Genomic DNA, 16,239 nt, shown 5'->3' with positions numbered 1-16,239 from the left:
ATACATGAATCATTTGTATGCATTTGTTCCTCTGAACTCTCAAACTGCTCATGTCAATGAAATATCTGAGTGCATACTGTTTGCCAGATACGGCTTTAAGAACCAAAAGTCTAGGAAAGACCTTAGTCTTGTGGGTTCAAAGTATGGTAGTTGCTATCAAACTTTGTGTGACTTGAGTATGACAAAGCATTTCATGTTGTCTATTTCTATGTTCAGAGATGTAATTTCTATAAATTATGTTATAACTTCCCCATAGTTTTCCGTAATGTGTATCACCAGAGATGTACTACTACAGATGTCTGTTCACATGGTCCAAAAGAAAATAAAAGTAAGACTGATATTGTATAGCATAAACCATCCACACAGCTATGGTTAAATGCCTGGCAATGTTTTCATTATAAATTCATGTTTTCTGGGGTTTATATGTTGAACATAAAAATTTGCTCTGGGTTTAAGTATGCCATACAATGTCTCAGATGAATATATGTGTTCCTCAGAACTGACTGGGGGGCAAAAATTAAAACTCATTTGTATCCAGCTAATTTTTTTAAAAAAATGCAAATATCACTTTGGATCAAAAATAGATTTTTAAATTTAAAACACAGTCTTAGAAATACCTAGTTTACTGCCTCCAAGCAGTTATGAGGAAGACTCTTGAAAAGAGTGGAAAATATGCACTATGTAATCACAATAGTGAATAGCATGTGAAACCATTCATGTGTCATTATTATATAAATGTCTGTGTTTATGTTTGCCTTTTAGTCATATGATAGTAGAACACTGTATTATGATAATAGAGCATTACAGCATATTTGTGGAATGGCTTTAAAATGAGTTTTAAAAATTACATATAGCTGTCTTAATGGGAGTATATTTGAATGTTGTACTGTATTTACAAATGTTTCCTTTGTACAATAGTATTCAGTCTAGAATGCCTTACTTAATGCATTTTAAGATGAAATTTATTAGTAGGTATCTCTTTGGGTGTAATACTCTTAAGAGTGCCTGATACTTGCCAAACTTGGGATCATAAAGAAGACTAGAAGCATTCTGTTATGTTCCCTAGAGTCCATACTCTGTTTTTTCACTCTTTTTAAGTCTTTGTTCTGGAATTTTGTACTCTCCCTCACCTGCTCAGGAGACAGATGCTGCTTGTCCCTGCCCCACCTGTGTGGAAGCTCCTCAGTGATTCTTGCACTGAGAAGCAGTGGGATGATGAGACATTTCTTGTGCTCCCAGATCATGCACAAAGACAATACCTTAATGTATCCCCTGATGGGTCTTTAAAGGTTGTTTTCATTCCCTTCCTGCCCCCATAAAGGATCCACCACAAACCATTTCCACCCTTCTTGCAGGAATGTTTTAATTCTGGGAGAGAATTAAATCTCCTGTATTCTATTCCTGAGCCTTCTGCAGCTCAGGCTTAGTGTATTTTCTGCTTAGTTGCGTATGGAAAAGATGAATTTTCAGCAGGGTTTCTGAGTTTCAAAGTTTCTCATAAAAAGTTACTTTTTGTAGTTATTGGAGTGTCTAACAGGAGGACTAAGAAGTCCTTTAAGGACTACCTTCACTTTTTCCCTTCAATTAAAAGCAACTCCTGGCTTTGTCTTTTCTCTGAGGAGTATGTGATGAAGGTTTCAGAGAAGAATGTGATGTAATGTAGAGATGACAGCACACAGAAAGGAAGGATATTTTCTATATTGCTAAGCTGAGGGAGGACAAGCAAGAAAATGTGCACTAATTGAATGTGAGCTCTAAAGTCAGTAAGAGTGTGTTGGGAAACAATGGAGGAGACGATCACTTAGGGAATGTATGAGCTTGGAATTTGATGGAACCTTAAATAGGTCTAGAGTGTGGTCTGCGAGTCAGGCACTAGAGGCTCTAACATTACTGTAACTTAGCTGCTAGCTTAACCATAGGTTGCTACAACACAGATGATGATGTGGGGGTAAGTAAGTAGAAACGAGTTGCATCCCAGAGAATGCTAAGAAGGGGAAATTGTTCTTAGTTACAAGCTAAATATGTATCTCAGTTTGTGATTTCCTTCAAAAGAAGCTACGTTGGGAAGGGGTGCATGGCTAGGGTACAAAAGCGCCCTCTGCTTTCTCTGGAGAAGAGGTTTTGTGGGACGGGAGGTGCTGGCAGCCCATGTCTGATGCTGGCAGCTTTGTGCACTGTGGCTAAAAACTGCCTCTTCAATGCTCTGGCCCAGGTCAGGGAGTCCCAAGGAGAGCAGAGCAGGGAAAGGCTTGACCGGATCCTCTTAAAGCCCTTTTACAGGACTTGATCTCGTCTTCATGACCCATAAGGCATGGCTGAATTTTAATGAAACATAAGGAATTCCAGAAAGCCCATTAGGGAATTAAATTGGTAGTTACAAAACAAACCTTTTTGACTGTTCCTCTACCTTTAGTCCTGAAGCAGACTGAGAGGGGAGGCCCTTACAGTGTTTTCTGTGGTGGTCACAGCAGAGCATGAACTGGAGCAGAGTGTCCCAGCAGTTCCTGTCTTCACCCTGGGTATGTCCCTCAGTCCTTGGAGAAGTGGGATGAAAGGCCACAGAGCAGGCAGTGCTTTTGCAAAAGCACTCCTTACTCTCCACACTTGGAGACAGACCAAGTTTTGCAGGAGGTTAGATCTGGGCTGTTACAGAGAATTGGAGGAGAGGAAAGACCTTCCCCCAGCCCTCTCCTTTCCTCCACCCCCATCCCAAGTACAGATTAAGGAACCTTGAGTCTTGAAATCCAGTGCTCATTTCACAGGCCACACATCACTATTGTGGAGGAAGCAGCAGGAGGATTTAGCAACAGCCCGAATGCCAAAATAAACTATACGCCACTGCTGGAAAATGCTGACTTTTTAATTGTTTCTGCTGCAGGGTTAAACCTTTATTAAAGCTGTGTGAATAAACTTATTTCGATGACTTACTGAAATATTTTATATGCAAAAGGTAGCATATAAAGCACTCTTCCTAAATTCATCTTAAGCCCACTGTTAATAAAATTCCTTTCCATATGTTGGGCACCCTTTTACTGATTCTGTCAGAAATCTACTGACCAGATAAAGAGTGCTCAGTGTCTATCTTTCTGTTTTTAATTTAAACAAATGTAGTGCCTGTGAAAGGTGCTAGGATAACATCAGCAAAACAAAAGTCTCTTTATCTGTTAGAGGGGAGAGGGAGAGAAATCCATCATTATAAATATTCCCCCCTCCACTGTTGTACCAATAGATCTTGATCTTGTCTTGCCTGGGTTGCATCCAAGAGTAAGGCAAATAGGTCAGCTGCCCTGTGCACTCTGTCTTTGGCCATCTCAGCAGAAACGATAACAAATGTGGCAGTTTATAACATAATGAGCTTTTGCTCCACTTAATTGAAGGTTCTTCTATTCACCAACCTCTGCTGAGCAGCCACATGCTGTTGCAGCAATACTAGTGAAGATGACAGCTCAAAAAGCTGCGGAGGAAGCTGCCTTCATCTCCACCAGCTAGAGCAGGGTGGTGGTGGTGGTGGACTCCTCTCAGTCGTTATAATTTGGAGAGGTTGTGAGACTTAGATTGTGTTCTAGTAGTGACATTTATTTCATTGATGTCAGATATGGAAGTAAAGTAGACATGCCTGGAGAGGACAAAAGGAGCAGATTTTCTTTTACCCCTTTCCCACTAAACAAAACACTTCAGTCTTTTGTTAAATGTTTTTTACATTCACAGGGAAGAGAGGCAGCTTCAGATTTCTTTTCCAGGGAATGTCTCTTTGGCTTGTATGGCTGCCTTAGCTGTGTAACTTGTTGCAAGTAGGTTTGCAGACCCGTGGAAACAATAGATACTGCCCATATGGGCCTGCTGGGGTCCCAGTACCACTTTCTGTGGAGAGAAAACAAGTGCATAGAGATGCATTAGCTGGCAGTTTGACCTTTTTTTTTTTTTTTTTTTTTTTTTTTTTTTTTTTTTTTTTTGTGCTTGAAAAATTTGCTGTCTTACATGGGAGATTTCTGATGGTAATTCAAAATATATGTGTTTGTGTTAAAGAAGAGCTGTGCTGATGACGAGGTGGAAAAAATAAATGTGACAGCTCTGTTCCCTGATTGTATGGGAAGTTTGCAAATTTGCAGAGAAGGGACTTGCCCTTCTCTTGTGGCCATCTGATCCTCCTGGGTGTTAAGTAAACAATTTTTTTTAAAGACAGTTAGTTTTTGGGTGGTGTTCTTTTAAGATGGAACCTGGAATTTGACCCAAAATTCAAACTGTCGTCCTGGTACCTGGCTTTTGGATTTTCAACGCACAATATAGTAGAAATGGTCTTCGCTCCATTACTTCTAATGCTTGCATGAAACTGCAAATGGTATTTCAACAGCAGGTGGGAGTTACAGCAAGAAAGCAAAGGAGTCACAGATCTGTTTTTCAATGTGTAAAACATTTGCAGGGTTTTTTTAATGATGAAGTTTGAATTTTACTTAAACCTGACCTCCCAACATTTCAGAGGGAGTTCTGAAACTGAAGTTTCAGTTTCTTTTGCAACATCTACCCTAGCTACCAGCAGGCTAAGGTAATTTGAAATGGCCCGTGAGGGGATTATAAAAAGAGCTATCACATCAAATACAGGTTTTATAAAACTGCGTTTTCCAAATACAAGCCAATAGAACTGTTTGCAATGTGACCATTTTCAAGAGTTGTTCTTTTTTAAATTAGATAACAGTTTCTGGCTTGTTTGCAGTGAGAGGACACTGCAGCATTCTCCCAGTGCTGAAGACTAGAGGCTGCAGAGAACAAATTAAACAGAAATAAAAATATGTGGGAGAGAGTTGTGAGTTTGCCTTTTCTTAATAAGACAGTGAGGCAAAACTGGCAGCAAGAGGCATAAACTGTGTAAATGAAATCTGAAATAATAAGAAATGAGAGATTCCACTTTTAATAATACCAAGTGTTAGCAATAGCATATGTAAGCATATTTATTAAAAGAAATGTATGCAAATATTTTTTGACTTTGTGGAATTCCTCTTAATATCAGTTTGAGGTAATTTACCATTGATCTACCAAGGTCTGACTCACTCATGAACGGACATGCTTTGGGAAGCAGAGAGATGTACACTTAGAGCCAGATCCTGTAATCTGATGTACATTCATAAACTCTTAAGTAGCTATGCATATTCTCAACTGTCTGCCTCACAGGTCACATTGCAGGATTGGGGCTGGGGTGGGATATGAAAAATAGAATTTACTGGAAGGCCCCTAAAAAACTGCTTGGTTATACTAAAAGAAGTAGTACTGAAAACTAGAAGCCCGATTTATTAAATGGCTCTGCTCTGCTGGAACATTTGATCTTGCTTTATTTAGTTCAGGAAGTCTAAGTGGTATGTGCTCAATGCATGACTGTAATGTCCATTAATGCTAGTGGAATATAAGCGTAGGTAGAAGAGGGAAAATGTGTGCTATGTCTTCTATGAAGATGAAATATTGAGTTAATTTCAGTGCTAGGAAGCAACAAAACATAAGAGAAAATTGTTAGAATGGTTCAAAAGACTGTTTGATATAGGAAAGGTATCAGGCAAAATGCCACCATATTTCAGGGCATGTCAGACACTAATCATCACCCTCAGTGTTGGAACAGGTGAAGGGCTGAGTGGTGAGGAGTAATGGTCTGCTAACTTGTGTCTGTCTATTTGAACATATCTTGTTGCTGGTTTTCTTGTGATTGCTTATAGGGAAGGAATGTTATGAACCACAGGTTTGAAAAGGTCAATTGGAACTTATACGTGAGGTGAGATGCTTAATGTCTTCATTATCAGGTCAACACCCAGAAAATACTTTCTGTTCACTTAATTTGTACAGCAGACTTCAGAGCTGAACTTTGAAATGCCCAGTCTGCAGGTGAATGGCAGCATGCACTGCCTTGCATTTCATTAAAAAGAAACATTCCTAAACACAAGAATACTGTGAAGGCTCCAAGAAGGGTTTCCGTTGATGTTTGTTTTACCATCCTCAGCTCTTTTTTTTTTTTTTTTTTTTTTTTTTTTAATAACGCATTAAGATTTGTGAGGCTGGTCTTTTCCTCATAAAGCCTGCCATCCTGCTCCAGGATCGTAAGTGCCTTTAGTGCTGCTGTAGCTGTTGCCAGAGGGCTGAAGGCAAGTGCCTGTTGGTGACAGCTGCCTGTACACTCCTCTTTGTAGGAGTGCCAGCCCCAAAGAAGGCACCATGGGGTGCTGATTAGAGAGATTTAATCTGGCCTTCAATCCTGCAGTGGAATGTAAACGGGATTTTGTCGGCCTTTGCAGGCCAGTGTTCACCTCTTAAGAGCTGCATCTAACTGGAGTTCAGAGCATAGCTGTCCTGGGCTTTTCTAAAAGTCATTGCTGAGAGCACCACCTCCAAAGAACAAGAGTGGTAATATAGATCCTATGAATCCAGGCTCTCTTATTCTCATACTGCATTTAATTTACCCTCACCTTTAATCAGTAACCACATTGATTATAATGCTGTTTGTTGAACTGATGACCTTTTCTCTTGTTTGCCTCAAATTGTATGTCTTGCCAGTGAACTGTGAGCCTGCCTTTACGACTGGGCTGCTGAAGCATTTTGTTGCCTATATGGACCCTTTCCACAGTCCAAGACTCATCCCATCTTTGGAGAACCAGACTGAGGAAGGTGTTCAGCCTGCCCATTTATTCTCTGATTTAATAATGAGCTCAATAACAGCTCCATTACTAGTGGCAGTTTTTCTCCTGTTGGGCATATCTTTCCATAGCTTTATGTTGTCCCTTCCCAAGATGCAAACAGTTGGCTTGAATGTGGCAGTCATCTCATGTCATAAAGGAACAGTTGCAAAACAAGAAGCAGACACTCTTTTACCAAAAATTGTGCACTTTTGTCCCTCTTGCATGTAATTTTTTTTTCCTAACTGAGGGAATGTATTCCTAGAATCTCATCCAGTAGTTTCTAGGATTCATTGCATTTTTGTAGAAGCTTGTAGGCTATCCTCATTTCAGATAACATACCCTTATATCCTCTGCAGTCAGGGATGAGTCTTGCTTTACCTCCTTGCATTGTGGCAATAGGGAAATAGCATGATCCATTTACTGAGCTATCATTGTTGCCAGCAGTTAAGTAGTAAGTACAATTAATTGAATAGGGCCATTCTTGAATGCTGAAGGCTAGAGATTTCCTTTACAATTTGTCATGCAATTTTTTGTTGATCAATACTCAAATTACAAACTTGAAGAATCCATTATTGGGAGTCAGTTGCAATTTTATCCCAGTGCAGTTTGGCAAAATTTCCCTGCAGACAGAAATAATTGTTTGTATTATAAAACATAAGGTTAATTATTAAAACAAGGCATGCAAAAGATCTTTTTTTAACATGCCTCCTACTTCTGATCATTGTTGTGGATCATGTGGCATCTAGAAATTTTCTTATGCATATCGTGAATCCATAGATTGGAGGACATTGAATTTGTAAAACAGATGAAAATTTATTTAAGGAAAGTAAAGGAGGCATACTGACCATTTTTTAAAACACTCAATATTTTCTCTTTTTTCAAAGTGAAATTATGCTTAGTTTGCCTTTTTTTTTTTTTCAGGAGTTAAGTAGCAAATAGAATTTATTTTTTTAATTATGGGTAGATATTTTAAAAAGTGACGAGATGTTGGTTTGTAAGATTCTTTGTTGCTCTCTAGATTACTTTTTAAAACTGAAATTATAGAGAAAATACTGTCTCTCTAATAGTTTCTTTCTGAGCTGCGTAATGCAAGATAACAATAGCTATTTATATAATGCATATGCTTCCTTTCTCTGTTAGCTATACTTTGAAAGACTTATTAGTCCTAGTGTCCTGCACGTTTGGAGAATAAAAACCTCCAAAGTTTGACATCTTTAAATAAGCAACCAAATGTTATAAAGAACAAACCTCACTTACAGTTAGGAAACAATATTTACATTTAAGGTTGAAAAGCCAGGATGTAGGAAAATTTTGCTAATTTGGAAGGTGACCTTTAAGTGCACCAAAACCAAATAATTTGTAAGCCATGGCACAGGGCACATTCCTGCAAAATTTGTGTGAATACTGCTTTAGTGGTTCTTGAAAGACAAACAAAGAGACCTGGAATGAAATCTTTATCCCTCTCTCAAATAAGATTGAAGCTAACAAAGGCATACAGCAGTGCTCTTTCAAAGCTTGCCATTAAAACGAAGGCTCTGCAAGCACAGCTAATGAGATGGGTCAGAGTGGAAAACAATCTGTTTTTAAGAATGTTTAGATCAAAAGTAATTTCTAATCTATGAAATAAAGTCGCTTTTCAATACTTTTCTTTCACTAGTAAAGCTTTTTATGTTTGCACTATTTACTTCAATCAGATGTTTTCAATTTTACTTTTTTCTTCCTAAAAATACTTCCTAGGGTTAGTCAGTAGTGACCAACAGCATTATTCTTTTTCTCTCTCCCCTATTCACCCACCCCCACACATTAAAAATTTGAGAAAAGAAGAGGGGGAGGAAGAAAGAAACATCTTTTCTTAAATGATTTGCAAGCATCTGTGCTCTAAGCTACTTTTTATGAACGCTCCTTAGTAATGACTCAAGGTAAAAAAGCAGAAAAGCATCCAATGTTAGGAAATTGCAATCCAATACCATGTAATTTAAACCTGCCATTGCCTCTCCTGTACTAAATGACATACAGATGGGTAGCTCTGTTGCCTCTACTTTGGGAACACAATTGGTCTTTTTATGAGTGTATATACATTGCTAGCAAAAAATATTTTTGTTGGGAGTGTTTATTTTTTATTGTACCATATTTTAATTACTGTCATAATTAGTGTGCTTTTTCCCTGCCATATTTTGTCAGCTAATTTTTGCCAATGATTATCAAAGTTACCTGAATATTTTGCAGTTTATGTTACTACTTTGGGAATTTTCATTCCCAAAAGTAACAACTTTTTTTTTTTTTTTCTTTTTTTTTTTTGCTTTCCCAATGTGAATTTTTGCACGATAGAAATGTCAATTTTTTACAGTAATCTTTATGTACTCCTTGGATTTTCTGTCTGAACTAAGTTAAGTTTAGATTTTCAGAGGAGGGTAATTTCAACAGCAACCCTCCTTTGCAACAAATTTTACAACAAGTTTATTGTTGAACTTTGTACAGCTTTGTTACTTTGTACAGAAATTACTTACACCTTAGGACTCCTATTCTAGTACTTTAACAGTAAAAAAGGAAAAGGCTACTGTTAAAAAGGATGAGGATGCAACTAGAAGTTAAATCAACCTTACTGTAATTCTGAGGGTTAGACTTGTTTTTCAGGTACTTTAAAGGGTACTGAAATTGCCAGATGTTGTGGCTAAACATCATATGCCTATTACCGTAAGTCTTCAATATAGATGTCTTGTAAAGAATGTTTCAGCTGTAGTTGAGATTTTTGCAGATTTTTTTTAATGGTTGAAAAATGTTACTTTCTTGTGAATGATTGTGTGCGCAACAATTTAGTGTATAACACACCAAAGGGCTTTGGCTATAGCACGTTGTCACTGCTCCAGTGGAATCACCTGGCTCACTATAAAAATTCTTTTCTATACTTATATTTGAAGAAATAATCAGCTGCAGTTCAGCTGAGCCATTCTTTGTGCATTAGGGACCAGTCTGGTCATTGACAAGTGAATGCAGAAGCTATACTGTGGCTGTCTGCCAAAACAATTATTCAGGATTTAAGCTAAAAAGGCTCTTTCTTCCATATCCTCTCCTTTTGCAGGGTCATGTAGGGATAAAAAGGATTGTAAGGTGGTCTTTTCCCAGGAGGAGCTGAGGAAGCGGCTGACACCCCTGCAGTACCATGTCACTCAGGAGAAGGGGACTGAAAGGTAAGGCAAGATGAAGGAAACTCAGATCTAAAAACAGAGACATCTTTCTTTCCACCCCTCCTCTTACTGCTGTTTCCTCACCTTCCCTACCAAGTTTTGTTGGTTGTTTTTTTTTTACCTCCAGGATTTTTGCACTTGTTTACTAACCCCTACAAATTAACACTACTGCAAAGACAAGCATCTGCAACAGGGAGGCCAGGGCCAAGGGTCTTGTGTGACTTTTTCCTTTAATGAACACTGCATGTCTTATAAAGTCACCAGGCTCATATTTAGAGTCTGTTTTTAGTTTACAACAAAACGTGTGGAAGTAATAGTGGTTTAGGTACACTTTTTTTGGAAGACATTGCAGTAAGCAGAACCACGAGGGAAATGGCCCTGTGCCAGGAGGCTGGAGTTTTGAAGGTGGCCATTGTAAGTATAGACATTTTGGCTGCAGAAAGAAGGTAGCATAATTTAGTTCTTTTCCACCCCACTCCAATTTCTTTTTGAAGCACATGTGGAGAAGGTATTTATTGGCTCATTTGTGGTTGGAATGTCAAAAATTTTCAATAACTGCCCTCACATGGCTTTAGTCGCTGGAACCCAGCTTCAAGTCCTGGAGGGAAAAAAAGGACTGGCTTCCAAGATTGTTTTTAGTGAATAAAGTCTCTCTCTCAGCTGATTCCAGCCAAAGGTAACTTGCCAAGGCCCAGCCATTTTTTATTGTCTAATTTATACCACTGAGCTTGGCGTAAGGCCGTGGCATTACCTCTGCTCTAAAAGTACTAATGATGTAACTGCTTGTTTTCATTCATGAGCTGAAAGGGCTCCCTGCTGCACGTGAGGTCCTGGTTAATAGGCAAACCTCTTCCTGACAGTGTTGAATTTGGTGACTGAATGTGCCAGAGAGGCTGGAGAGGACAGTCCCCTCTCTGCCCCAGCCCTCTCCATCCTGCTGCAGCCCTGGTGGGGCGCGGGGACAGTGGCCTTTGCTGGGAGGCCTGTCTCGCCTTCCCCCAGCCCTCCACGCTCTTGTGTATGGGACCAACAACGTGATTTAATGCACACAAACAATCGGAGATTAGGTCATTCTTAAAAATCCTGTTTATAAAAAAAAATTGGACCTCATAAAAAGGGTGAAAGGATAATAAAAACAAGCTGCTGAGCACATAGGCTTTTTGTTGGGCTAGCGCAGCTGATTCGTATTAGGTGAATGACCTCCTAGCCTTTTAGATTGTTAACTTAGAAAAATATTCCCTTAAAGCTGGAATATTGCTTTTCAACTGAAAATATAAGGCGTGCACAGCTTGAAATCCTGGACCAATTATTTAATTTTCAGCTGCAATGTCTGTGCTGCTGGGGCAGCCGGTGTTGGCCTGACCCAGTGCCATGGTTCTGCAGCACCCCGGCGGCCTCACACCTCGCTCCACTGCGGCCGCCGGGCCTGCACACGGCAAGACATGGTGGGTACAGCGAGGTGCGGCAGGTTGAGCTACATGCCAAACAATCCATGCTTACAAAAACTTGATATTTCACTTGACAGATTGGGGAAGACTCCTGTTTAACCCCGTTTTTTTTGGTTTTTTTTTTTTTTTTTTTTTTTGCTGTTGTTCCAGCCTTTGAACTGTGTGACAATTTGCTTCCTTTTGCATGATGCATAACATCAGAGGCTCACTAATAAGGACACTCCCCTTTTCCTGTGCCTGCTTTATTTGCTTCCTTTAATTTAAAACAACCGCTAACTTAGAAATTGTAGGGTTCTTCTATAGCATTTTTCTAAAGACTCAGCTACTTTAATAATTAAGAAAGCCCCAGATACCTTTATTTAATTTTAAAATGTAGTGTTATTGTTTTCCCAGTGCCTTTGAGGGGGAGTACACACACCATAAAGCTCCAGGAATATACAAATGTGTTGTTTGTGGAACTCCTTTGTTCAAGTGAGTAAAATGTGCTAAATATAGTTTTTGAGATTTCTGTCTCTTAGGTTGTGTGTAATCTTGTATATATTTAATATATAATTGTATAAAGTCATTTCATAGAATCACAGAATGGTGAAATCATTCAACCTTTTAAGGAATAGAAGAGAAGCAATGTAAATAATGTTGTAGTAAAATTAGTCTTATAGTAAATATGAAAAATTAGGATAAATAAGATAGGAATATAACACTCAGGTAAAAAAGGAAATATGACAAGAAAAAAAATTGTAATTTAATTTTTTTTTCTATATGCAGCTATGCCAAGGAATTGTAACAGTCTTTCACTGTGTCAACAGATACTGAGGTTTGACTGTTGGAATTATTTACAGGTAGCTTTAAGAGATACCAGGTGGCAATGCTGAATTTTACATACAGCATTTTAGCTGATGATGCATAGATGCTTTTTTTTAGAATTCAAGCAGTTAAGAAAACAAAACTGAGGAAAATTGCATTACTTACTGTATTTCCATTCATCCCAATTAACCCACATGGAGAGCTGGTTTAAAAATACTCTTTAGAAGTACTGTGGGAATTATGGCTTTAAATTTGATGCTAGAAGCAGTGCTGATTGAATTCCCTTGATCACTGCATTGTTCTGCACAGATTCAGTTGTTGTTTATATGCTTTTTCTTATTTCTGGTGGTTTGTGTTCATTGTGATTAAGGATTTATTTTTTTTTTTTTTTCCCCCTCAGTTCCCCCTAACTCAGTCCCTCTCACTTGAAGAGGTACCTTTACAAGAGCATGAAGTAGGATGGCCAGGATAGCATTAATAGTATAGAATACTGTGTCAGTAATAGGTGAAAGGAAAATACAGTCGATGTAGCTCTAGAATCACCAGATATGTGATTAGTGATAGTTGTCCACAAGAGACTGTCTGGAAAATAAAAGAAGCACCTCATCTCTGTAATGTTTGATTCTTCTGTTAGAAGGATTACCTGCAGAAACTGGTAATAATGTGAATCTTTTGGGTTGAAAATCTGATAGTTACAGACATAGTCAAGACAGTAGACTCATGTCATCTGTTACTACAGTCCTTGGCTTGAGGGTGCAAAGTGGGGATTCAAAGTCTCCATGACCTGTTTTTCTACTCTGCCGCTTAGACATTCCACTGCTTACTATAGCTAAATCTTTTGGGGGGAGATCCTGGCTCTGTTGAAGAAAATTCATATTTAGCAAATGAGTACAATGGAGTCAGAATTTCACCTTCTACCTTCAAGACTGGCTTCTTTTCTATCATCTGATGGAGAAAGGGTAGGTTTGTTTTTTTTTTTTGTGGGGTGAATTTTGGACAACAGTAGTATACATAAATGAACATGAACTAGTTTCCAGTTGCTTCAAAATAGTTTTACGATGGGAAAAAAATGCAATATGAGACTTACTTGTGATTATCTCAAGTGCACAGTATGCTCTGGCATAGTCTTGAGTTAATGAGTTGGATTTCTCTTTGTAAAATGAGCTATATGGAAATGTCTCTGATTTCAGACTCTCTTTGAGACTGCTGTGGATTTTAAGGGAGAAGAGAGGGAAAGAGGGAAATTATTTTTTAATTTTAATAATTCCCAGGCCAGTGGGCACCTGAAGAAAACACCTGACCTACTGTGTCCTAAGATTTGACTGGCCTCAACTCAGTCTCCCCAAAGTCTTTGTGTTGCCTTGTGAGGTCTTGCTACCTCTGGCCTACATCTAATTCAGCCAGTTGTTCTTGAAGTGGCTGGCAACAGTGGGAAAAAATGCAGAAGCCAGTAGGAATCCATCTTCTTTTGTTTAATGACCTCAAAGTATCAGTAGATTATGTCTTCCTCAGTCAGGGAAGATAGATTTCTGAATCTTGGTTGCTGATTTAGCCCAGATAGCTAAAAAAAAGTGAGAAGGAAACATAGATAAGAGAATGCAAAATGTATGCTTTTTACTGCATTTTCCCCATAGAACATAAATCACTGAAGTATTTCCTTAGGAGTAAGATGGGAGTACAATACAAAGAAAGTCTCTTGCCCCATTTAAAATGTAAGTAATTTTTGTGGTAGCATGAGATTTTTTTTTTTTTTCTAATTTACAAGTAGTCATCTGAAACTTGCATTTACATTTGTTTCTCATTGATGTCCATTAATTTTTTTGTCCTTATGTCCTTGTAATCTGTAAATATATATATTTGGACTATGGACCTGTCAGTTTAACTAGGAAAGAGACTGGAGCTTCAGCAGTAATATTAACAAACTTCAACTTTTAAGATTTCTGATTTACGTTGTTTCATTACCATGTGACACACAAGGTCAGGGAACACATGAATTTTACACTCCAGATGAAAGACCTGTTTTTTGGTAAGTCTCTAAAACAGAACTTTGACTCTCTCACATAGAAGATAAAAGAAACAATTAGGAATGTCACATCTCTTCATCTACCTACTTGTGCCAGTGTTATGAGAAACCTCCTAAGCTTTATGGAGGACATGCTTTAACTTTTTCCACAATCAAAGGTGCCTCACACATAAAATGCATAATCATGCTATTGAATCTTATTATTCCTTCTCTGAACGTTCATGCCAGGCAGTCTCCTACATCCCAGTACAGCTGCCTAAAGAAAGTAATAAACGAGAGAGCCAATAAACTAATCTCAAGAAACTCCTTTTCTGCAAGCTAGTCCTTAAGCTCTTTTGTGTTACACTTACTCCAATCTAGCTGTAGATTTATGCTAAAAGAAGAAGCCCTGCTACCCCCACCTTTCCCTAGGGTTTTTTTTCTCATGGCTTTCTCTTCACTGGACCTCACCTGGTGTGGCTGGAGCATGTCTCAATGCAGAACTTGGATATGATAGAAAACTATTAAGCCAAAGATAAAGTCCTTATACTTATCAACCATAGCCATTTATGTTAATTTTTTTTTTGGTCATGTTTATCATGGCTGCACAGTCTCCACAGCAAGGTTGTGTTTTTCTGTATCAGTTCACAAAGAGCCACCTATGCCACCCAAATCTTCAGTGTTTTCTAAGGGCCAAATGTATTTGCAAGGTTGTGCCTACTTTAATTTTTCAAGGCATTTTCTTATACATTATGCAAAAATACTGTTCTGTCCACAGCCATGGAAACAGGAAGTTAAAATGGACCTGAGTGAAATCCATGACTCGTGCTACTGCCATAGGAGAGAATCTATTCCATATTTAATAAACCATGGTCATGTCCTTTACCATATGTAGGACTGTGAGAAAGATGTGGTATAGATGGGAACTGGGAAGCCTGGGAGAATGATTTCCTTTAAAAAAAGAAATATTATTGTTTTGTCAGTTTCCAATTTTTAGGGCCAAGGACTAAATTACCAAGTCTTCATAAAACACCCACGGCTGCCTTTTTTGCTTCCTGGAAGGAATTCTTGGTAATGGTGTTGGCCAACACTCTTCATTCTTCTGAACATGTACTAGCAGATATAGCAACAGCCTTATCCATGTTATGTTTTAATTTGATTTTTGTTCAGCTGTGTCAGGTCTTCTCAACATCTCTCAGACATCCAATCAAGAGAAAATGAAAGAGTGGCTGGGCAATGTTATTGTACCATTAACAAAGTATACCACTCTTTCCTTCACAAGACAAGGAAGGTTTTCAGTCATTGGGCTACAAGGAATTTCCTTGCACCAGTGCTGCGTGCTTAATGAATGGTCTCTAAGCTTTCTTAATGATCTTTATATTCTTTGAGGAAGGCATATGAAAAATCAGCACTGGTTATCTGTCTAGGAGAGACCATATGACATCAATAATATGGTTTCTCTATTAAGATCCAAGAGAACTACTTGAGCAACTTAATCTGTCTTCACTGTCTCTTAGTTTCCTTAAAAGACTGTCAAACTCAGCAGCTTCTACTTAATAATATTTGTTTGAAATAAGTTGGTCCTCACCAGTGTAGGAATCAACAAATTGTCTATGTTGGAAAAAACTTTTAAGATCATTGGGTCCAACTGTTCACCCAACACTGCCAAGCCCACCACTAAACTATGTTTCCAAGTGCCACATCTGCATATCTTTAAAATACTTTCTGGCATGGTGATGCAAACACTTCCCTGGGCAGTCTTGACAATGCTTTCCATGAAGAAATTTTACTGATGTCAAATCTAAACCTCCTTTGGTACAACTTGAAGCCATTTCCTCTCATTCTGTTGCTTGTTACTTGGAAGAAGAGCTCAACACCCACCTGGCTGCACCCTTCTTTCAAATAATTGTAGAGAGTGATAGAGTCTTCCCTGAGCATCATTTCTGTGCTCCAGATCCTTCACCAGCATCCTTATTCTTCTCTGGACACACTCCAGAGACCTCAGTGTCCTTTTTTGGGAAGGGCCTAAAACTGGCGATGCAGCCTCACCAGTGCTGAGTGGAGGAGATGATCCCTTTATAGATTCTGATTCTACCATCCTTGTATAGATACTGATTCTAGTATGAATTTCATTGCTGTTTTCAGTG

The 16,239-nt window shown here is 38.5% G+C and overlaps 1 protein-coding gene across 5 annotated transcripts in view; it reads left to right on the top strand.

Moving 5' to 3' along the window:
* MSRB3 (methionine sulfoxide reductase B3) overlaps window positions 1-16,239 on the top strand; it is a gene marked incomplete at its 5' end in the record, with an annotated part of 78,895 nt that overhangs the window by 24,732 nt on the left and 37,924 nt on the right. For 2 of the 5 annotated variants that reach the window (XM_083860259.1, XM_083860260.1), the window contains 3 exons: window positions 257-328; window positions 9,733-9,841; window positions 11,680-11,757. In XM_083860259.1, coding sequence (XP_083716385.1) covers window positions 257-328; window positions 9,733-9,841; window positions 11,680-11,757 — 259 coding nt within the window. Of the gene's footprint in view, window positions 1-256; window positions 329-6,569; window positions 6,643-9,732; window positions 9,842-11,679; window positions 11,758-16,239 lie in introns of those variants that run through there. The other 3 variants (XM_083860258.1, XM_083860261.1, XM_083860262.1) reach the window with 2 other exon arrangements.

Source organism: Zosterops lateralis (genome assembly GCF_965231275.1).
Source record: "Zosterops lateralis genome assembly, chromosome: 4".
NCBI classification, from domain to species: Eukaryota; Metazoa; Chordata; class Aves; order Passeriformes; family Zosteropidae; genus Zosterops; species Zosterops lateralis.
Note: the sequence above shows the minus strand (reverse complement) of the source record. Positions and strands in the feature narration are given on the sequence as shown.